Source organism: Cucurbita maxima, unplaced genomic scaffold (genome assembly GCF_002738345.1).
Source record: "Cucurbita maxima cultivar Rimu unplaced genomic scaffold, Cmax_1.0 Cma_Scf00006, whole genome shotgun sequence".
In the NCBI taxonomy this organism is placed as follows: Eukaryota; Viridiplantae; Streptophyta; class Magnoliopsida; order Cucurbitales; family Cucurbitaceae; genus Cucurbita; species Cucurbita maxima.
In genome coordinates, this window is record NW_019272022.1 from 6,577,343 (window position 1) to 6,599,706 (window position 22,364).

Genomic DNA, 22,364 nt, shown 5'->3' on the forward strand with positions numbered 1-22,364 from the left:
ATATACAAGTGAAAGATTGTATGTGTTGGATCGATATGCTTTGGATGAATTTTGATTTTCTTCAAGTTGTCATTATTTTCTTTCAAAAAGTAGAGATTGAGCAAAATTCTATCATACACTGCACTAAAAATAATCGAAGAATAAAAATATGATAACGAAATGTGCGTTCATGATATTTTTAATTGGCTCATGCTTTACAACTTTTCTGGTTTGTCGCACATTGCGGTTCAGAGTGGGGATCCAGTCCCACATCTGTAATAATGGCAAAGAACTGTCTCACATCCACACAATTTACACGCGCACACACACACACATATAAATGGAGATCGTGAAGATGCGGAGATTCGCGATCTTGTGCATGTTGAAGATGTGGGGATCAGAATTCCTGCGACATCGAAGAACTTGAAGCCTGCGATCAAGAAGAAAGTAAACGAGATGGGGCATCGCCACATTTCATGGTACTCTTTCTTGTTGCAGTGGTATATGCAACCATAAAAAGTGAACAGTTGATAGCTTTCTGACCAATTTTTTGCTTACCACATCACAACGAGAAAACTTCTTGATGATAACTCTCGACTTTCTATGATCTAATTTTTGTTTTTCCAGTATAAATAATTTCTAAGTATTAGAAGCTTTATCCAACCTGAAAATTCGGTCCAAATGATAGACTGAAACAACAGCTTGTTGCAGGTGCATTTCAAAGAATTCCAATGAGGCATTCTAGGAGAAAACGCCGTGTCTTTCACGGCCTCAACAAACGCGAATGAATACACGCTTTGGTGGATGTTTCCTAACACAAACTCAGTAAGGTAGAGTTCGCTTAACAATTTTTGTCACTTGATTTGAGCGAATGACTTGTAGGAAATTTAGCTTGTGTTCTATTTATGTGATGATATGCCAAATGTCTACATGATTAGCAAATTCATTTTGTTTTTAGACTACGAAACCCAAATTCTATAACTTGGACTCAGTTCAACAATCTTAAGATTACGTAGTAATCAGCATTTTGATAAACAAAGAAACATAGGATTGAAATTGTGAAGTAGGCACTCACACGCCCACCAAAAGGGCAAATTCAGATTTAGCAAAGTGGAATGACACCTCCCCCTCTCTTAAGAGAGGCTGCAAGGTTTGAAGTGAAAGGCTCTTGACCTAATCCGATTGCAGAAGTGGCTTTCTCACTTGAAGAGATATTCTAATAATCATTACACGACTCTTGTTGACGAAAATTCTAACGTTCATGTGAAATATATGATAACTGTTTCTTACATTCACTCATTTGCTTCTGTGCCTTTGTTTACTTATTTTAAACCATGATTGTTAATATTCGAATATTGTAGCACATGACACAGAAGAAGCCTCTCTCTCTCAGCCTCATTTGGTTGGCTTCATCATGACCACTGAAACAAAAACTAAAAGGGCACATTTCTCTGGCACTTTAAAGCTGAAAGTTCTAACATTCTTGATATTTGTCAATGTAAATGGTTTAAGCAGAGCATAGTATGAGAATTCCAATTGACATTGTAGTGTGTAGCAGCAGTTTGAGGCCAAGCACTTGGATATAAGAACCCATGATTTGCCATGTAAAGTTAGGAGGATATGATACAGAGTTTATATATCATATAACTTTGAGAAGAGACCCAAAAAAAGAACCTAAACTGCTGAATTCTCTTCCTTCTTTGTTACTCTCCATGTTTTGAATATTTAGTCGCCTGAATATCAGCAGTTGCCTGCCTCATCTTCTCCTTGTACTCTTTCAACTCTCTCTTGTATCTTTCCTTGTCTTTCAGCCCAATGTTTTGATAAACCTATAGGAGCAGAGACAACCATTTGATCAAACCCACAAAAAGTCAAGAACTGTTGGAACCTTGGTAAAAAGCTAGACAGACATACCATCCTTTCTTCAGGACTTAGTTTGTTCCAAGACTCTCCAATCATCTTGGTGAACTCCCTCTCTCTGTTTGGGTACAGAGATTTGAGCTTGTAATGCTTCTCTGCAAAGAAGAAATTGTACCCACTTCTGTTCGGTTTTGGGTGGTTAGGGTCTGCCTTTCTCCGGCGTCTCCGGTGTCGTCGACCAGCGTGTCTCTGTCTGCCACCAGTGTAAGGTATAATGGCATTTGTAGACTGAGGCCGTAGATTAGACGGGACTGGCTGATCTGGATGGTAAAGTACTCCTCTAAGAACCTCGGACCCCAATTTCACAGTCACTAGGTAACCACAGTCGAATTTCCCATCAATTGTTCCAGTAACTGAAAAACATCAACCACTTAGGTTAAAAAAAAAAAAAAAAAAAAAAACAAATATGAAGAGATGCAAAGTAGGAATGGAACAAAACTGAATGAAAAACCAACACAGACACACAGCAAGGAGAATTTATTTGGTGTAGCCACTCAGCTCTACAGTCCCTCCCTCCCAATAATTTATCGAATCGAATCAGTTAAATGGAAGGCATTGGTGGCAACAACTGTTATACTTTTATTACTTGACCCCACGAAGAAAAGCAAGGAATGTGAAAGGTTGTCACCTTCCGCAGGCGAAAACGACGTTGTCTTGGGAGTATATTCCACCATAGCCAATTCGCTGTCCCTCGTAGGGCTACCAAAAGATAATGGCGCTGTAGAAGAAGAAAAGGACAAAACCCAACTCAGATTTACAGCAAAATCCGATATGGAAAATAACGGATAAAGTAAAAAAAGGAAAAATGGAAGCGGAGAACAAAAAGGGACCTTGAGGGGCACAGATGGGGCCCTGCCGGCCGAACAAGTAAACTTGCTCATAATGGTACAGAAGACTTAGATAGTGTTTTCTCAATACAAACGAAGCACTTGTGGTCGTAGGAGAAAACTTAAATATACCTCCAACTTCCCTCCATTTCTTCTCTGCAACAACCTAGCCCGCCATGAAATAGGAACTTGCATCGTCAAAATCACTCCATTTTCCCAAACCAAGAGCTTTGTTGTTGAAAAATGGAAGACGAAGGGCCAAACTTTACCTTTTCATGGCCGCCCCTCCTTGTAACCTCTGAATACAAAACATGCAAGTCTAGCTCCTTCCCTCCGATCACAGGAATCCTTTTCAAGTATTCAAGGAAAGGAAAGTAAAAGTTAAAAACTTCGATTTCTTCATATTTTTTACTGGATAAAGATTGATGCTTAGAAATTAGAGGAAGGAAAAGAGTAAAAAAATGGTATCTTTTGGCTGTGCAGCGCCATTTTACTTCATTTACCAAGTCAGAAAAAGAAAAAGTAGAAGAAGAAGATGAAGAAAGGTGTCTCACATGAACTTGGTGTTCATCACAAAATGAAAACGCCTCAAAGTGTCCCAAAACACAATGGGGTCAGAAATAACTTCATCATGGGAGGCCAGCGCCGGTGGGTAATGCTTATCCACGCCGCCATTCCAGCTCTTGGTCCTCGCCGGCGTTGACATGACCGGGAAAATCAGAAAGGACAGAGAAGAAAAGAAAGGGGAGAAGGAGGAAGAAAGAGGAAGAGCATATGATTTGGAAGATAAATAAAGTGGATTAAAACTAAAAGAGAGGGCGGGGGGAAAGAAAAGAGGAAGAATTAAAGAAGATGGTTGGAAGCGAGAAAGGCAACTGTTACGCAGAATTGGCTTTTAGTGAGGTAAATATTTTCATAAGAGAAATTAATTAATGTTCTTGTTCTTGTTCTTGTTCTGGTGTGAGTCGAGTCGAGTCGTGTCATTGGAAGTGTGCAGAGATTGTAAAGAGGTCTGGTCTGCCAAAACCCAAACGTTGACATGCACTGTCACTCCTTTTTTCGGTTTCTGAATCATATCTCTGCGCCAAGATATTTGAAACCACACTTTTTATTATTGTTATTATTGTTATTATCATTATTGACTGAGCCGAGTTAGTGTCAAACTTTGTTCCTCACACAGACGGTTCAGCGTAGGATTTTAATGCAAATGCAGGAAAAAAGGTGTAAACTTTTCCCTATCCACTCGCTATCACTTCCAAATGTGCTTGCTTCCTCCATGCATACCCTGCGCTGAGTGGTCTATATTCGCACTGTCCCTCGCCCCCTCTCATTTTTATCGTTCCTGTCCCAAGTTTAAATGGATTCCAACCCTCACGGGTGTTTCTTTTTTTAAATATTATTATTATAAATAATATATTTATATATTTATAAGTGTTTTAGTGAATTTTTGTGCACTCCCCATTTATAAACGAGAAAAGGTGAAAACAACCTTGAATATAATACAACGAGTACAATATTTGCTAGTGTCAGGATTACAAATGATATCAGCGTTAGACACCAGGCGATGTGTCAACAAGGAAGTTGAGCCCCGACGGGTGGTAGACACCAGGCAGTGTGTCAGTAAGGATGTTAGGCTCCAAAGGGGTTTCCACATCAATTGGAGACGAAAAAGAGTGTCAACGAAGATGTTAGGCCCCGAAGTGAGTGGATTGTGAGAGCCCACATTAGGGGAGGAAGACAAATCATCCTTTGTAACTTTGAGAGGAACCTCGAAAGAAAAAACTAAAATAATAATATCGGTTGACGGTGTGCTTGAGATTTTACATCAAATGTTAGTAAAGCTTCAATAAAAAAGTATTTTTGCACTCCACTAATGAATTAGTACAACTCAAAATTAAGGTTGAATAAAGTTTTAAAAATGTGTGTTTTTATATATTTTTTAAAATGAAAATTAAAGTGACAATATATATATAACGTATAAAAGAGTCATAAAACTTGAGTCATTTTCATTAATATGTCAATTTGATTTTTTCAGTATGAAACTATAAATAAAATTAAATTTGGTAAGAGTAACTGCTGATAGCTAAGGCAAGCTCTCATCATTTCAGTAACCACCCATGACCATTACTAATTCAAATTCGATTTCTAAGTAACCCTTAGCATAAGCTTATTCTCCCTGTACTAGTAAACTTCAAATATTTCAACATTTAAATTCCACGTGGCCTTATCAATTATAAAATAATTTTATTACACTCCTAAAATAAAGATATAAAAAAGCTCATTAAACCCTTTTTAAAATTTAAGAACTAAATAAATTATTATTCTTAAACAACACCGAATTACAGCGAAAGAAAATAAAAACTCTCATTTTTCGCGGGGCTTTCTTATTAAATGCACTTTTCTGACATGCCTAAATATAATCCATAACTATTGTTCTTTTATTATTATGAGAAATAAAATACACATTAAATGAACATAAATGAAATGGCTGAGCTTCCCCGTACAAGAGTTTCACTTCCAAATTTAAAATTATCATTCCTCTCCATAAAATCATAGTATTATTATAATCTTTACTTTATTTTACTGATGAAAAAAAAAAAAAAAACTTTTAAATCATTTCGAAAACACTTTTAAATAAAAAATAATTATTAATATATAATTTAAAAAACTTTTATTAAATTTATATTTGTGCATTGATTTTCCGGTTTGGAAAGGAAAATATGTCATTTCTTTCCATCTAATAACACTACGGTTTTATGGAAAGGGGGGAGACTTTTAAATTCTGAAGTGAAATTCTGGTGCGTGGAAGCTCAGTCATTTCATTTATGTTCATTTAATGTGTACTTTATTTCCCATAATTTTTAAGCTAATATTAATGCTTATGGATTATAATTAGACATGTCAGACAAAAGTGCACCCCCCCCCCCCCCCCCCCCCCCCCCCCATGAACCAGAGATTACTCTCTTTTTTTGGTGTAATCCGATGTTACTTAATAATAATAAACTTCCAATTATAAATTCCTAAAATCACTATTTTTGTAATTACTCAAACTATTTTTATTCCATTTTATTCCAAATTAACTCAAATCAATAGCCTTCTTTATTAAACGTCCGTTGGAGAAGTTATAAATTTTATTTTCGTTTATGTATTTTTAATTATCTAATTTTAACCGTCCAACTTTTAATAAATAATATAATTTTAAGATTTATTAATAGATATTTAAAAATAAAAAAATAAAAAAATATGAAAACGAAATATGGTATTTTAGTTTATTACTTTAAGTACTGAGGCGCCTGCCTGTTCCAGTCTACGAGCATCCGGCGGCTCAAATGATAAATTTTATTTAACCGCGGGTTTCTTCTCTTTACTGCCTTCCTTCATTTTTTTTAACCCCTGGATCATGTTTGTGATGTAATGTTTACGCCTCCAATGCATTAAATATAGTAGTATTTAACCTTTTACCAACTCTTTTACCACCCCGTTTACCAATAGTTATTTTTCATTTTTTAACCATAAAATCCCACAAACCCCTACAACAAATAAATAAATAAACTACTATGTTTGATCTACGATTATTACAGTTATGTTCAACAAGTCTTCTTCCAATACTTAATTCCACTGGCTGACGTAACCCTTCAGAACCATTCATCAGGCGCCCCCGGACCCATATTACATACTGAATCAAACCCTCATCATTGTTTGTTTGATCCATCTAAATTAATTAAATACAACCCCAGCGCCTGCGTCCCTTTCCCTGCAATTGTTGATATATCCATTTCCTCTCAGATTTAGGGTTCATGGGGTTTTCTTGGTTTGATGTGGGTTTGTTTAGCAAAGGACTTCCCCACAGAGTTTATTGGCATTCTGTCCACCTCCGTTCCCGGCTTCAGCGAGTGTCTGGTTGGGGTTTTATATGATGATGATGGGGAGGTGTGTTGGTTTTCACACAATTTCGGTGAGAGGAAATTGAGAAAATGCGTAACAAAAAGGAGAGAGAAAAATAACTCTGACTGCGTTCAGGTTGTTTTATTTTGTGAATAAATCTTCCTATTTAAAGTAAAAAAGAATTCTAAAATTGGCTGGAGAGTGGCCAACTAAATCTGTGCCACTCCCTTCTAAAACTCTAGTGATCCATTCGACGTGATTTGTCAAATGGTCAAACTCACGATTTTCTGAAATCGTGTGAATAAGAAAAACGGTAAAACAGGTTTTATCTAACAAGGTGGGCATTCTGCCAATTCAGCTCTGTCGGATTCTCTTTGTAACACCCCTCATTACAAAGAAGTTGAAATCAAGGCTTGTTTACAAGGTTTCAACCAAGTTTGGGTCAAATTCTGAATCTTCAAATCTAAACTCTCCAGTGCAAATTTTGTGAAGAAAAATGAAATGAAATGATTGTTTCTCCTTTGCAGCTCACGGGGCCGAAATCATAATGATGATGAACGCAAAGGTAATAACTTTTTTACTTTTTCAACTCATTTCTGTCTCAAAAATTCAAATTAAAAATGCTTTATGGGTTTTGCGACAATGATTTGTTATCGGTGTGTGTTCATAGCCTTCATGCATGCCTTGTCTCTCTCTCTCTCTGTCTGTCCCTCATTTTTAGTTTCACTTTAATTATTACATTATGTTTGGTTTAATAATCCCTTCGACTTATTCAATTTCCCAACCCTTCATTTCAATACCCAAAGATGCTTCCATTGATACCCTCTCCTCAGGGCGGCGCGCGTGTGTTTCAGTCGGCGGTTCGCGGCGGCGATTGGAGGCCACGGATTGTTTATGGACGGGTGTTGGTTTGTTTGAAGGTTTGCGTATTTTCTGGGTTTATTTTTTGGTATTGGAATTTGAGCCTATGAAGATCTGATTTGATCTTCTTCTTTTAGCTTTGGAGTTAGGGTTTGGTGTTTTAAGATATGATTTAAAGTATTCAAAAAAAAATATAATTCAAATATTCAAACTACCGAGATTTTAGGAGATTGTCACTAAATTTGAATTTTTCTAGATTTCGATGATTTACTATTTCTGGACCGTATAAGATATAAATACTGTAATTGTGTAACCCTCTAAGCATCAAGTTAGTAGACAATAATAGAGCACTACAACATTCATCTATTCTATTTCCAACCATTTTGGTATCAGAGTCAATGATTATTTTCTTTCACAAAACAAAAATGGTAGTAGTTGGCTTTTCTTCCTCTGCACCACCGTTGTTACCGATCTTTAATGGTGAGAAATATGAGTGGTGGAGCATCAAGATGAAGACCTTGCTCAGATCGCATGAGCTATGTGACTTGATGGAGCATGAGTTTGTTGATCTATTAGAACCCACAATAGAAGAAAATGAGACTAAAGAGAAACCAAGAAAAACGATGCCAAGGCTTTATTCATTATTCAGCAAGCAGTTCATGAGACTATTTTCTCACGAATTGCAGCAGCAACCACATCAAAGCAGACATGATCAATTCTATAGAAGGAGTTGAGATTCAAAGGTTATGATAGTGAAATTGCAAATTCTATTACGAGATTTTAAACTCTACTCATGACGAATGGCAAATCAATTGCTGATTTTTTGTCAAGAGCAATGACAATAGTTAGGCAGATGCGTACCTATGGAGAGAAAATTTCAAACGAAACAATTGTTGCAAAAGTGTTGAGAAGCTTGACTCCAAAGTTTGACCATGTGGTGGCTGCCATAGAAGAAGCCAAGGATCTATCCATACTCTCCGTTGGTGAATTGATAGGCTCGCTTCAGGCCCATGAGGCAAGAAACAATAGAGCATCAGAAAGGAACGAAGAAAAGGCACTACAGGTGAAGGAGACAACCAACAACGAGAATAACGAAAGAGAAAATATTCATTTAGCAGTAGAAGAGGAGGATTTCGCAGCTTCCATGGTGGTCGTGATAACAGAGGTAGATGGGGGAGTGATGGACAGAGACAATTCAATGAACAAAGGAATGTCATACAATGTTACCATTGCATAAGGTATGGGCACACAAAATCTGATTGTAATTTTGCAGCAGAGAATGAAGAAGAAGAAGAAAAGCTGCTTATGGCGTGCATGGATACTAATCCAAAAAATGGGCAAGTTGAGGGAAAAGGTACAGTGAAAGTCGAAACCAATCATGATAAAACAATGAGATAATGTTCAATTTGTACCTAATTTAGGGTATAATTTATTGAGTGTTGGACAATTGATGACCAGAGGACATTCAGTTCTATTTTGATAACAACACATGTGTCATTACACATAAGAAATCAGGCCATAAAGTTTAAATTGACATCACTTCAAATAAGATGTTCCACTTGATATTTCTAACATGGAGGATTTTGCTTTTGCTGCTATCACGAAAGATGACTCAACGTTATGACATCTCAAATATGGACATCTTCATATGAACGGCCTGAAAATACTCGGGAATAAATGAATGGTTTTCGGATTACCAAGAATTGACTCAACTAATTTATGTGAATGATGCATTTATGGCAAGCAGACTAAGAAGTCCTTTCTTATTGGAAAAGCTAGAAGAGCTTCACATTGTCTAGAACTAATTCATGCTAATTTATATGGGCCAATGCAAACGAAGTCCTTGGGTGGGAGTATATATTTTTTACTATTCATGGATGATTATAGTCGCATGAGCTGGGTTTACTTCCTACAACGTAAGTCAGAAACTTTTCAGAAGTTCCAGATTTTTAAAGCTATGGTAGAGAACCAAAGTGGCTGTCACATTAAAGTTCTTCGAACAGACATAGGAAGCTAGTTCATATCTAAATAGTTCAATCTGTTTTGTGAAGAAGAGGGCATCCAAAGGGAATTAACAGCTCCCAACACTCCAAAACAAAATGGAATCGCTGAACGAAAAAATTGAACTATTGTGGAGATGACAAGAAGTATGTTACAAGCAAAGAGACTTCCAAACCAATTTTGGGCAGAAGCCGTAGCAATATCTGTTTATCTATTAAACATCTTACTAACAAAGGCGGTTATGAATCGAACTCCTTATGAAGCATGGCATGGAAGGAAACCAACTGTAAGTCGTTTACGAATCTTTGGTTGTGTTGCTTGTGCTTTGAAACATCCTCAAATTCGTCAAAAGCTTGATGAAAAATCTGAAAAATGCATTTTCATTGGCTATTGTACAACCCCATCAGTGAAAAGATTTTAGTTAAAAGGGATGTAATATTTAATGAAAACGTGAGTTGTGATCGGAGTAAAGAACAGGAGCAGCAAAAGATTACAGTTGAAGTTTCTCCAAATGAAGAGACAAGAGTCAACTCCAATGCATCTCCTAGTGCCTCCACTGCAATACAAAATATGTCAAATTCATCATCTTCAGTATCACTAAACAGTGATTCTTCTTTTTCTCCAGTAGCTCGTTTTGAAACTGTAAGAACTATTCTAGCATTAACAGTAAAATTGCGGTGGTTGGTTTATCAGCTTGATGTTAAGTCAACATTTCTTAACGGAGATTTACAAGAAGAGGTTTATGTAGCACAACCAGAAGAATTCATAAAGAAGGACAAATAAACAAAGGTATACAAGTTGAGAAAGACACTATACAGATTAAAGCAGGCCCCTCGAGCTTGGTACAACAAGATTGATGAGTATTTTCAAAAGAAAGGATACATGAGAAGTGAGAATGAGCCTACTTTATATGTGAAGAAGGAAGAAATGACAGATGCTAGAAGGTTCTGGAGCTTGATTGGCAGATTAATTTATTTAACTCAAACACGACTCGACATTGCATTTCCTGTTGGTATTATTTCTAAGTTTATGCAACATCCTTCAAAGGTTCATTATGGAGCAGCAAAAAGAGTCTTACGTTACATTGCCGAAACTATAGAGTATGAAATTTGGGTCAGGAGCGATCAGTTGGAGCTCAAAGAAGCAAGCAACAATGGCGTTGTCAACGTTAGAAACAGAATCTGTTGCAGCAACTTCAGCAGCGTGTCAAGCTATTTGGCTAAGAAGAATGTTAGCTGATCTTCAACAAGAGCAAAAAGGGGCAACAAAGATATGTTATGATAATAAAAGAACTATTTCTATGACAAAGAACCCAGCATTTCACGGTAGAACAAAAATCTGTTAGTAGATATAATTCAAATATTCAAACTACCAAGATTTTCGGAGATTGTTAGTAGATTTGAATTTTTTTAGATTTGGATGATTTACTATTTCTGGTGTAGTGTATCCGCTATAAACATTATAACTGTGTAACCCTCTAAACATCAAGTCAGTAGACAATAATATGCTTTTAACCTATAATCCGAAGTAGTTTAATGATTGGATTTGTTTAGGGTAAGCACTAAATGTTAAGATTTAATTTAAGAACCCTTGCAACTATTCTCACAAATTACCTTTTCTTTTCGAAAAATCATTATTGGACACACACAAGAATTCTCAAAATAGAAAATCATTGTGAGCTAGGAATGCCGCAAGGAATATCCTAAAAGATTGGACCCAAATGATATTCGACCCTTTGAAAATAATTAGCTTTTTTTTTATTTTTTTATCTCAATTTTAATATATATTTTGAATGGATACAAATTATTTATAAAACTTGTTTGAGAATAAATAATAAAAAATTATTATAAAAAAAATAAAAATAAATGTGGATATTAGAGACAAAAGTGCGCGCGAGTCTGTGTAGGTTGGAAGAGGAAACGAAGTTGGTTTGGAAAGTTGGGAGAGAGCGTGTCGACATTGATGTTGCCATCATGGTCTCATTTCATTGCCCCGTTATCCTTCTCCCCTCTCTTCGCGCCTCGCCTTCAACTCCTTCGTCTTCTTCAAGTTTCTTCCGTTCCCTCTTTTCTCTCTGCATTGCCGCCTTCTTATTCTCCTCCTTCCTCCTCCTCCTCCTCTCTCAGACCTTCTTCCTTCTCATCTTCTCGCCGCCGGATGGGATCTCTCTCTGCCCTACATGAACCCCTGCGCTACCCTACTTCCCGCAGAGACGACTCTGTTGTGGAGGACTATCATGGCGTTCGAATCGCCGACCCTTACCGATGGTAAGCGCTGTTCATTTTCCGCTTCATTTGCTTTTTGTTTTGGTTCGTTGTTTCTTTTGTTTCTGTCTGTCTCTGTCGTGGTGTTGTGAGGGATTTTTCTAGTCAATGGAGTCTTCTCTGTTTAATCTGTGTGAATGTCTCTGGTGTGGTCTCGTGAAGGATTTCCTTAGTCAATGGAGTCCTCGCGGATTAATCGGTGTCGATGAGTCTGGTATGGTCTTGTGAAGCATTTTATTAGTCAATGGAGTCGTCGCTGGTTAATCGGTAACGATGCCTCTGGTGTGGTCTGGTCTTGTGAAGGATTTTATTCGACGATGGAGTCTTCGCTGGTTAATCTGTGTGAATGTCTCTGGTGTGGTCTCGTGAAGGATTTCATTAGTCAATGGAGCCTTTGCTGTTTAATCGATGTGAATGTCTCTGACGTGGTCTTGTGAAGGATTTTATTAGTCTATGGCGTCTTCGCTGTTGAATCTGCGTGAATGTCTCTGGCGTGGTCTTGTGAAGGATTTCGTCAGTCAATAGAGTCTTCGCTGAATAATCGGTGTGGTCCTCTGAAGGATTTTATTAGTCAACGGCGTCTTCGCTGTTTAGTCGGTTTGAATGTTTCTGATGAGGTATTGTGAGGAAATTTATTGGTCCATGGAGTCCTCACTGTTTAATCGGTGTTCTTTTGACGAAGTCACATTTTGTAAGATTGCGTAGCGCCTTTGGGCTTGTGCCTTTTTTTAAATGAATAGATTCTGTATTCTTCTGTTTTTTTTCTGTTTTTGAACGTAATCCTCGCTTTTGGATATGTCTAATTGCATTGGGATTTGTTCTTAGGCTGGAAGATCCTGATGCTGATGAAGTGAAGGAGTTTGTGCAGAAACAGGTGACATTGACAGAATCAGTGCTTCAGAAGTGTGATACGAGACAAAAGCTCCGCGCGAAGATCACTCAACTCTTTGATCATCCGCGATATGAACCGCCTTTTAAGCGAGGGAATAAGTACTTCTACTTTCATAATACTGGCCTTCAAGCGCAGAGTGTTCTTTATGTTCAGGTTCGTCGCCTTCGCATTTAGGTTTGTCTTTTTGCCAGTGCTCTTTAGCTAGCTGAAGGATGCATTATGTGTTTTTTTCTTCTTTCCTTCCGATATTACATCTCAGGATAGTTTGGATGGAGAACCTGAGGTTCTGCTCGATCCGAATGCACTAAGCAAAGACGGAACAGTCTCGTTGAGTTCTCTTTCCATCAGCCAGGATGCTAAATACATGGCCTACGGGCTTAGTTCAAGTGGCAGCGATTGGGTGACAATTAAGGTCATGAGAATTGATGATAAAAAGACTGAACCGGATACGTTATCATGGGTGCGTAATTGTAGTATGTTCATTTCACATCGTTTACTGGAACAACACAATGAATAAATTAATGTGGTCAAATGACCTGATATATGGATCGATGATGTTTCAGGTAAAGTTTTCTAGTATTAGTTGGACGGTTGATGGCAAAGGTTTTTTCTACAGCCGCTATCCTGCTCCAAGGTGAGTAACATGTGAAGTGCTACTTCGGTTTCTGGCGGGATTGTCTGGTCAACGATCTTATGTTTGATTGAATTTATTACACGATGGATTCTTGTCAAACTTTATGAAACATGGATTAGTAATATAGAGAATTTAATGTAGGAAATTAGTAAAACTGCCGGTTTAGACAGAACAGATACACAAACTGTTTGATCTACTAGTTCAGAAGCTAGGCATTTCAGTCCGCAGGATTGATTTGAACTTTTATTCTTTTTTTTTTATTTTTTATTTTATTATTGAATGAATTATAAATTTCGGTTTTCTTGTTGTTACTGTAGAGAAGTAGGAACTTTAGATGCTGGTACTGAGACGAATGCAAATCTTTATCATGAATTATACTACCATTTTTTGGGAAGTGATCAATCCGATGATGTTTTATGTTGGAGAGATCAAGACCATCCTAAATACCTCTTTTCAGGCAGAGTTACTGAGGATGGAAAGGTAATAATCCGCTGTTTCATGGATCTGGAGTGTTCTTAGGATTGGTTTCTGATTTTTGCCACTTAGTGGGCTATATCATGGTATTAGTGCTCTTATTACTTCTGTAACCATATTATTAATCATTGTTCCCCTAAATCCTTTACAAGCTAAGTTGGCTCCTGTAATGATAGTGCTTTATTGATTTATATATTATAAGTACCCACTGTCTGATATGCCCGTATATTCTTTTACTTTTACTCAATTAAGTTTGGTTTTTCATTTAAAAAATGACCAATTTGTGTGACATGTCTCATCTTAATCTACTTAGCTTGAAATATATTTTCGTTCTGTGTTAGATCTGTCATCCTTACAGAGCTACTGTTTAAATGATCATTGTGAAGGGTTGAACGTTGCTCTTTTGCCACTAAGCGATATTTAGGTATAAAATGTGATTGAATTGCTTCATAATGAATCATAGAAGATTCAATGAGATGTTAAGGTTCAAAGAACTTATAATAGTGCTGTCATTGTTATGCTAGATTTATTCTATATAGAATTGTTTTAAACTTTCCAGTATTGACGTATATGTGCGCATAAATTCGTCATTTCTCCAATTCAAAATTCCCCATATGTGGTTTTCAGCATGCAAGCTTGTGTACAATAAAAATATTCCCTCATATATTGCATTTTTGATTGATTGTTATCTTGTTGCATTTACATCTTTACTGACTTCATTTCAATTTCCAGTATGTCCTTATGGAAATTAGCGAGGGTTGTGATCCAGTCAACAAATTTTACTATTGTAACATATCAGAACTTCCTAATGGACTTGAAGGCTTTAGGGAGAAAAATGACCTGCTTCCTTTCACAAAACTCATTGACGACTTTGATGCTCAGTATCATGCCATTGCAAATGATGACTCGTTGTTCACCTTCATAACAAATAAAAACGCTCCAAAATATAAGCTTGTTAGAGTTGATCTGAAGGATCCCACGGTATGGACAGAATTGCTTCCAGAATCTGAAAAGGATGTGCTAGAATCTGCATGTGCTGTTAATGGAGATCAAGTGATAGTGAGCTACCTGAGTGATGTCAAATATGTTCTGCAGATTAGGGACTTGAAATCAGGTTCCTTGTTGCATCAACTACCCGTTGATATTGGCTCGGTTTATGGAATTTCTGCTAGGCGTGAAGATAGTCTAGTTTTCATAGGGTTTACTAGCTTTCTTACGCCTGGAATTATTTATCAATGTAATTTGGAGACTGGGACTCCAGATATGAAGATATTTCGTGAAATTGCTGTTCCTGGATTTGAGCGCTCAGAATTTGAAGTTGATCAGGTAAGAGTTCTTTATATGTTGAAAATGCAGTCCAATTTTTCTGGCCGAGTTATGATTGTCAATTGTGCCGTGTTTATCTTAAGCCGTTTGGGTATTTGTGTCCTTGCTCAATTTTCTCTTCAAGATCTTTTACGAATCTTCTTATGTCTATAGGTTTTTGTCAGTAGCAAGGATGGCACGAAAATACCAATGTTCATTGTGGCCCGAAAGAATATTGTGTTGGATGGATCACACCCTTGCTTGCTATATGGATATGGTGGCTTTAACGTCAACCTGACGCCATATTTTAGTGTGAGTCGTACAGTACTTGCAAGGCATTTAGGGGCTGTTTTCTGCATAGCTAACATTCGTGGTGGTGGAGAATATGGGGAGGAATGGCACAAAGCGGGTTCTCTTTCAAAGAAACAGAATTGCTTTGATGACTTCATTTTTTCTGCTGAATATCTTATTTCTGCTGGTTATACCCAGCCAAGTAAGTTGTGCATTGAAGGTGGAAGCAATGGAGGGCTTCTCGTTGGAGCTTGTATTAATCAGGTGTGAAACAGTGTTTCTAAATCTCATTTTACCAAGTCTTCATTGAGTTATAACTGAATTCTGCTTCTTGTGGCAGAGACCTGATCTTTTTGGCTGTGCATTGGCTCATGTTGGAGTGATGGACATGCTGCGATTCCACAAGTTTACAATAGGTCGAGTTCACATATTGCAAGATTAGTTTTTTTTTTTTTTATTATTCATTCATGAGTTGCTTGTTTAATCAAGTTATTGTGTTTAGGTCATGCCTGGACTTCTGATTACGGTTGTTCGGACAATGAGGAAGAATTTAAGTGGCTAATCAAGTGAGTGAAGTTGTATTCTCTGCATAAAAACATATTTAAGCTCTTGTAAAAATACCCCTCTTCTTATTGGTCTTTGTTTCTATTTGCTGGTTGATATGATTCCTGTTATTTCCAGGTATTCCCCACTCCACAATGTCAAGAGGCCTTGGGAACAGCATCCCGATCGACCTTTGCAGTACCCATCAACCATGCTACTTACTGCTGATCACGATGATCGTGTTGTGCCTTTGCATTCATTGAAGTTATTGGCGGTCAGTCTTTCTAACATCACGAAAATGCTTTCATATTTTATCAACAACACTATTTTCTCATTCATGATTCCTTTTTTTACTTCTTCATTACTTAATTTCCTTCGAATTTATGGGCATTTTCAGACAATGCAATATATTCTATGCACTAGCTTGGAGAAAAGCCCCCAAACAAACCCTATAATTGGTCGCATCGAGTGCAAGGCGGGCCATGGAGCCGGTCGTCCTACACAGAAAATGGTAATTTTCGAATGTTCAACCATAGATAGTCATTGACATTTTTTAAAAATAAAATTACTATTGCACATGCCTTTTGAAATAATTGAGGCATCGTTTTCGTTATATTTACAGATTGACGAAGCATCTGATCGTTACGCATTCATGGCCAAGATGTTGTCCGCAACTTGGATAGATTAGATATATTATTTGATACAACAAATCAGAAATGTTGCATGGGTTGCATGGGCTCTTTATATGAAATTTGTACCAGATAACTACATTGTAGTGGAAGACATCCAAAATAAATGTTGAGCCTAATTAGCATTCCTACAAAATCAACTTACAAGAAGATGGTTACAATGATTATCATAGGAACTTATAATACAAAAGTTTAATATTTAAAAGTTTATTAATTGCTTTTCATCCTTTAGATTACGTCTTCAAATAATTCCAATAAAAAGGCTCAGGAAATTTAGACATATATACGCAGGATAATTTATCCCGTACAAACTGTGGTCTCCTCATTCAACGTTAAAAATATACCTGGGTACCAACCAGTGAATAATCTTTTCACGTTCTGATGGACTGCGACGATGAAGCACCCTTATTGGTGTGGTGTTCTCTGCAAGAAAAACAACAATTTCGCTTTATTGTTCTTCAGAATACAGCTCCCGATATCTTAACTAAAGATGCTTATGAAAATCTCAAACAGGACCCAGGTTTACATATGCAACTAAAATGTAATGAATGATGATATTGACAAATAAATTGTCGTCCTCAAGTGGGCGAGATGTCCACACAAGTGCAGCATATTGCTTCTGCATGATTCATAAAGAATGACCAATACAGAAGGCAGACCTTTCATTTCACCAATAAGCACAAGACTCGTTCCATATTATAATTCAATAAAACTTAGTAATTGTAATCAACAAAAAGATTGTTCACGGAGAAAACCTGATTCTCTGCTGTCCCTCTTCTTGCACCAATGCCCAACCCTCGCTCCCTTCAACTTTCAGATTTCTTACGCCAACCTGCAATTATAATGTGATTGGTATGCGGTTCGCAGTTATTTAAATCAATGGAAGAAGCAATAAAACATGAACAGTATGCTACCATTTTTTTTTTCTGAGCTATTAATCTTTGACTTTATTTTATTTATAATCATTTCAGATGGGAGAAGACGCACATTCTTATCTCAACCAGGAAAGGTCTACCCAAACCAGTATTCAAACCTCAGAAGCAAATCAAAACTAAATTAAACAGTAACTGAGCTTACCATTTGTCACTTGAGTGAAATAAGATTTCCAGTACATCGAGATCTTCTCTACCAGCTGCATGGAACTTGTAACTATCACCTCGACACAGGGGAAGAATATTGTTGCCTAGAATCTCCTGCAGACACCCATTATACTGTCAACTTTTGCTTGTCTAATGAACAGTTGTATAATAGAACATTCGGTCACCAAAGAAACAATCACTACCTCGACCGATGCTTCTCCCATTCTCTCACCACCAACTACCCATCGTGTTTGACTCACATTTCTTGAATACTACAATAAAAGTTGATAATCCGGGGAGTTGTGACTTCCGAGTCAGTGAAATACTCAACCAAGTCGTCATGGGGGAAAAAGAAAGTGGAAAAGTAAAACTTAGCTTACCGAAACGATCCAAGTATATAGAAGTCCTATAACAATTTGAGCCCAATGGTATGGTTCACCGATCTATATAGATTTGAGTTGGGGCGAGAGACAGAGAATACCACTATTAGTAACGAGTTAAAAATGTAACAAAATCTGAATGTGAAAGTAAGCGTCAAATTATTAAAAAAGTAAGCAAAGAAAAAAGAGTTGATTTCTTGAGTCCTTTACACCGATATTAGAAAATGATAAAAAGAAAAAGATTCACATCATTAATTTCTACATTGCGAGCTTGCAGTTTATTGAGTCTAATTCCTCGGGTGAAATCATCCCGTATACATCCAATGAATGTTCTTTTTTGTTGTCTTTTTTTATCGAGTATGCTTTCAATGAAATCAAATTGTAAAGGAAATATTTTTATTAATAACTAGAACATAAGGACCAAAGTTCATTCAGTCAGTTACATCATCTTTTAAATCATTTAAGTACTATGCAACGAACTTACCTTTTCTTGAGGAAATTCAGCTTCTTGTGAAGGGTTGAAACAATCATCAACGACAGAATTGGCGTTACAATTTGAAATATCCGAGGGTTCATCATTGCCAGCTGCAATTGAATCATCATTAGCTTCTGAGCTACGATCACTGGCTTTAACAGACATCTCAGTTCATATGTCAAAAGTAACTGATTTAATACTTAAAAAGAAATACAAATAAATTCATATACACTGAGTTTCTAGAAGTATAGGAAATGATTGCAGCATCCCTGTAGGGTTCAGGAAGTAGAAACAACAAGACCTCTAAGAGAAAAGAAGCGAACGTATGAACTAGAATTGGGCTCCTGTACAACTTTGTGCTTCATATAAGTCCAGATGGGTAATGAAAGGAGACGAAAGTACTCATTTCTTCCACAAGTTGGCTGGCAGCTAAACGAAGGAAAGACTTTCTTTCAAAACTCGTGTTTCCTCAGAGGGCTTAGTCTGGCTAATGACAGCAATATTGAAACTGAAGCCGTCCATTTTTGGGAACTTGTTAGAAAAAACAGTCGATCTCTCTAGGGATCCTATTTCTGCTAAAAACAGAAGCTTCTTAAGGCAGCTCAAAATTTAGGCTCCATATTCAGAAGTGAAAATGACAATGTCGACATGTTTCAAATTCCCTTTTTCAATCACAGAATGACAATGCCTCACGCTAACAAGACCTCTATTACTTTGATTCTAGAAAGTTGGGAGGTTGCTCCATGAGGGACTTTACCTATCAGTGTTACCACTACTCTGTAAATAAAATTCTTGGCTGAGTGTTCAATATTGCCACACCATGTATAACAATGTGAATATATTAACTTTTGAAGCCTATTAATTAGTTTCCCTTTATTGTAATTTCGCAGGCACATACATATGCACGCACAAACACGTATATACTACTACTATGTTTCTCCCAAATCCCTACCACTTCCTAAATTCCAAATAGGTTATGTAGTATTGCAATAGGTTTTGATATGAATTTAATATTATTGTACATATAGATTAAAAGAACATGATATCCAAGCAAATTGATGGTAGTAATATATAACTTCTCATTTCTCAATTTATACAGAAGAGTAGTGACAAGTTGATAACAAAGGTTCAATTAACTTACCAATTTTTGTCATCTTGCAACCGTTCTGGTTTCTTTTGATGGAATTATCATTGCCGTTTGAAGCTTTAGGATGACTATAAGTTAAACGGATGCGAAAACCACCTGAACTAGATTTACAATCCTGCATAACTTCATGGATAAATTTTAAACAATGAACTTTTCCCTTCAAACAACAAAATCATAAAAGAAAAAAACTACAAAAAGAATAGTCCTCTTTATGATGAATGGCTCGTTCGCATCATTTTCCATAAGATAAACACTTTTCTTTAGTAAACAATGGAGAGATGCAACTCCACTCACCGGAAAGTCTCAAGAGGCTTTGTTATACAGATTTTTAATGCATCCTTTGCCCAAAGAGATAGAGCAAACCACCTCCTCTATCTTTTCAAATACAGCCTACAATACAGGGATGAAAATAATAACTACAAAATGAATTGACAGAGTAAAAATGGACTATTGAAAGTCCAATACAAACAAAAACGTGACAACATAAACGGAAGAGGTTTCAAGAGAATCATTATCTTCAGCCATTTCTCATATGGAATCATCCAATAATAACTTTAAAAACGGTTATGTTTCAGAACTATATGATAAAAATTTCTTTTTTTTTTTCTCTGTTTTCACCGTGATTCTTTTTGCAAGCACTTTACTTTTAGTTTTAAAAAATGTTTCCCAATGGTCAGCCAAATTTAGTTCACAAGAGAATAGATATTCAATTTTTTGTTTTCAACATCATTTGTTAGATGATGCTCTAGCTATAAACTTGTTATTCATTACCTCTAGACATAAATTTATTTCATTAATCTTTGCTTTTACTTTCTCTCACTAATTTTTTTCTGCACATCTCTTTTCACACAAAATCTTCGGTTAATCTCTTTTAACTTACATTTTCTCTTTTCACTTTCCTAAAGTCTTCGGTTACCAAACAAGCTTCTCATTTCTCCAGAATGATCGAAGGAACTGATACCTCAAGAGAAAAATTATCAATCTGATGGCCCTCTCCCTTTACCATCTCGGAAACTGAATTCAGTTAAATCATCAGCTCCTTTATATTTTACAAAGTTGCAGCCATATAAAAGCAGAAACAGTAAAAACAGTAAATGCAATAGATGCCAACACTATTTCTAATAGATGTCTCACTATTTCTAGTAAAAAACAGTAAACAGTAAAAGCAGAAGCAGAATCATCAGCTCAATTCCAATAGATGCCAAAACTATTTCTAGAAACAGTAAAAACGTGTCCATATAAAAGCAGAAAAGCGTCACTAAGCACATCCTAGAACATAATAAATGCTGATCAGCTATAGGCCAGTATGAGGTAAAGATTTAAAAAATGTTGCTGCTCATACTACTCCTATTATCGTCCTTTCCTTCTTATGATTTATTATTATTATTGTTATTGTTACAAAAATCATTATGACCAACATCACGCTGAAAATATACAGAAGTCATTGTTTCTTGTAAAATTCAATAGAACTTGTACTACAGAACATCGCTAAATAGCAAGCAAAAATCTGAAAATTGGAAACACAAAACATGACTTATCACGTTAATGATGTCATCGGATGACATAAATGTCAAAACCGTAACTCGGCGGGAGAAAAATCAACATCGATTGAAGAAAGGAGCACATTCAAACGCAACGAAAATTTCCTCTAAACGACAGACTATCAAGACATAAAGTAATGGCCGCCTTGTTAACAACGGTTATTCTGCTATGAAATCCTAGGTTCAAGTGAGGAAAAAACGGAGGATACAAATCGAACGAAAAAGTAATCCAAACTACAATCTGTCGAGTTGTGAAGCGATAGTTAATCGATCGCATTCCTAATTGACTATAAAATAATAGGTTGCGAGGAAAATATTAAGAATAGCAACCGAATAGAGAAGCACATTCAAAGTTCAAACACAAGCAGAATTTCCTCCAAACTGCATACTATCAGGTTATGTAATGATAGCTTCATCGATCGCATTCCTAGCGACGGTTATTCTTTACCATGGAGACTTCGATTGAAGCGAGTACAAAATTAAGGATAGCGACCAGATAAACAAAGAACATTCAAACTAAACCAGAATTTGCACCAAACTGCAATCCAACAAGCTATGAAGTGAAAATTTAATTGACCGCATTGCTTATGACGGTTGTTTAGGCTATGAAAATCCTAGGTTCAAGTGAAAGGTTCATAGACAAGAGATCGTACGCCAATCGACAACAGGACTTTGATCGCGTGAGAAGGCATCTACGGAGCGACATTGCTAAGTTGCTGCAGTTGATTATACTGAGAAATGGCTTCTTCAGCGGCGGAAGCAACAAATGTCGCCTCAGGATTCGCTTGCAATTCGTCCCGCTCGCTCCATAAAAGAACTCCAAAGAAAAAATTAACTTCTCCAGACTTGATAGTTTAGTGAATTGGGCGGGAAGGGAGGGGAAGGGAGGGAAGTTATAAGATTATATTGTTTGAACTTGGCACGCTCCTGTCCCGCATTCTTGATCGTTGGATCAACTCGACGTGGCAAAATTCATGTTTCTAATCCAGATTCCTAGATCCATCCAAAACGACGACGTAATCGTAGTTATTCGCATTGCCAGCAACCCTCCACATCACATTTAAATCTTATTTTAGTTCCTCGTTGCTCAAAATATCAATTTAAAATTTAGTCTTTTTCCTTTTGATAATATTTATTTCACGACAGTTACAAATATTTTAGGGATTCTCCATATTTG

The 22,364-nt window shown here is 36.6% G+C and overlaps 3 protein-coding genes and 2 long non-coding RNA genes across 6 annotated transcripts; 2 read left to right on the forward strand and 3 right to left on the reverse strand.

Moving 5' to 3' along the window:
- Positions 1 to 149: 149 nt before the first annotated feature.
- On the reverse strand, positions 150 to 575 carry LOC111481013. The gene is made up of 2 exons (XR_002717970.1): positions 538 to 575; positions 150 to 409 (listed from the first exon to the last, which is right to left on the reverse strand). It is a non-coding gene; the product is annotated as an uncharacterized LOC111481013 (long non-coding RNA).
- A 4-nt stretch (positions 576 to 579) lies between these two features.
- On the reverse strand, positions 580 to 3,447 carry LOC111481010 (high mobility group B protein 9-like). 2 transcript variants are annotated; one of them, XM_023126278.1, is made up of 7 exons: positions 3,281 to 3,443; positions 2,996 to 3,074; positions 2,730 to 2,892; positions 2,528 to 2,617; positions 1,894 to 2,252; positions 1,654 to 1,808; positions 580 to 1,569 (listed from the first exon to the last, which is right to left on the reverse strand). In XM_023126278.1, the coding sequence occupies exons 1-6, from the start codon at positions 3,430 to 3,432 to the stop codon at positions 1,683 to 1,685; spliced, it is 969 nt and encodes a 322-aa protein (XP_022982046.1). In that variant the 5' UTR covers positions 3,433 to 3,443; the 3' UTR covers positions 580 to 1,569; positions 1,654 to 1,682. The 2 variants fall into 2 exon arrangements, with proteins under 2 accessions (XP_022982046.1, XP_022982047.1); XM_023126279.1 differs by having other exon boundaries at positions 1,556 to 1,808; positions 3,281 to 3,447.
- Positions 3,448 to 6,433: 2,986 nt separating this feature from the next.
- LOC111480847 lies at positions 6,434 to 7,688 on the forward strand. Its single transcript, XR_002717934.1, has 4 exons — positions 6,434 to 6,656; positions 6,949 to 7,035; positions 7,139 to 7,176; positions 7,445 to 7,688. It is a non-coding gene; the product is annotated as an uncharacterized LOC111480847 (long non-coding RNA).
- A 3,694-nt stretch (positions 7,689 to 11,382) lies between these two features.
- On the forward strand, positions 11,383 to 16,758 carry LOC111480845 (prolyl endopeptidase-like). The gene is made up of 13 exons (XM_023126042.1): positions 11,383 to 11,740; positions 12,563 to 12,782; positions 12,889 to 13,089; positions 13,193 to 13,263; positions 13,581 to 13,743; positions 14,470 to 15,063; positions 15,217 to 15,597; positions 15,674 to 15,749; positions 15,836 to 15,899; positions 16,015 to 16,150; positions 16,274 to 16,387; positions 16,499 to 16,568; positions 16,613 to 16,758. The coding sequence occupies exons 1-12, from the start codon at positions 11,436 to 11,438 to the stop codon at positions 16,562 to 16,564; spliced, it is 2,391 nt and encodes a 796-aa protein (XP_022981810.1). The 5' UTR covers positions 11,383 to 11,435; the 3' UTR covers positions 16,565 to 16,568; positions 16,613 to 16,758.
- Positions 16,759 to 17,029: 271 nt separating this feature from the next.
- Positions 17,030 to 22,039, reverse strand: LOC111480846. Its single transcript, XM_023126043.1, has 9 exons — positions 21,841 to 22,039; positions 20,527 to 20,660; positions 19,941 to 20,036; positions 19,641 to 19,769; positions 18,509 to 18,609; positions 18,025 to 18,087; positions 17,848 to 17,916; positions 17,643 to 17,758; positions 17,030 to 17,397 (listed from the first exon to the last, which is right to left on the reverse strand). The coding sequence occupies exons 4-9, from the start codon at positions 19,765 to 19,767 to the stop codon at positions 17,388 to 17,390; spliced, it is 486 nt and encodes a 161-aa protein (XP_022981811.1). The 5' UTR covers positions 19,768 to 19,769; positions 19,941 to 20,036; positions 20,527 to 20,660; positions 21,841 to 22,039; the 3' UTR covers positions 17,030 to 17,387.
- Between the last annotated feature and the right edge of the window lie 325 nt (positions 22,040 to 22,364).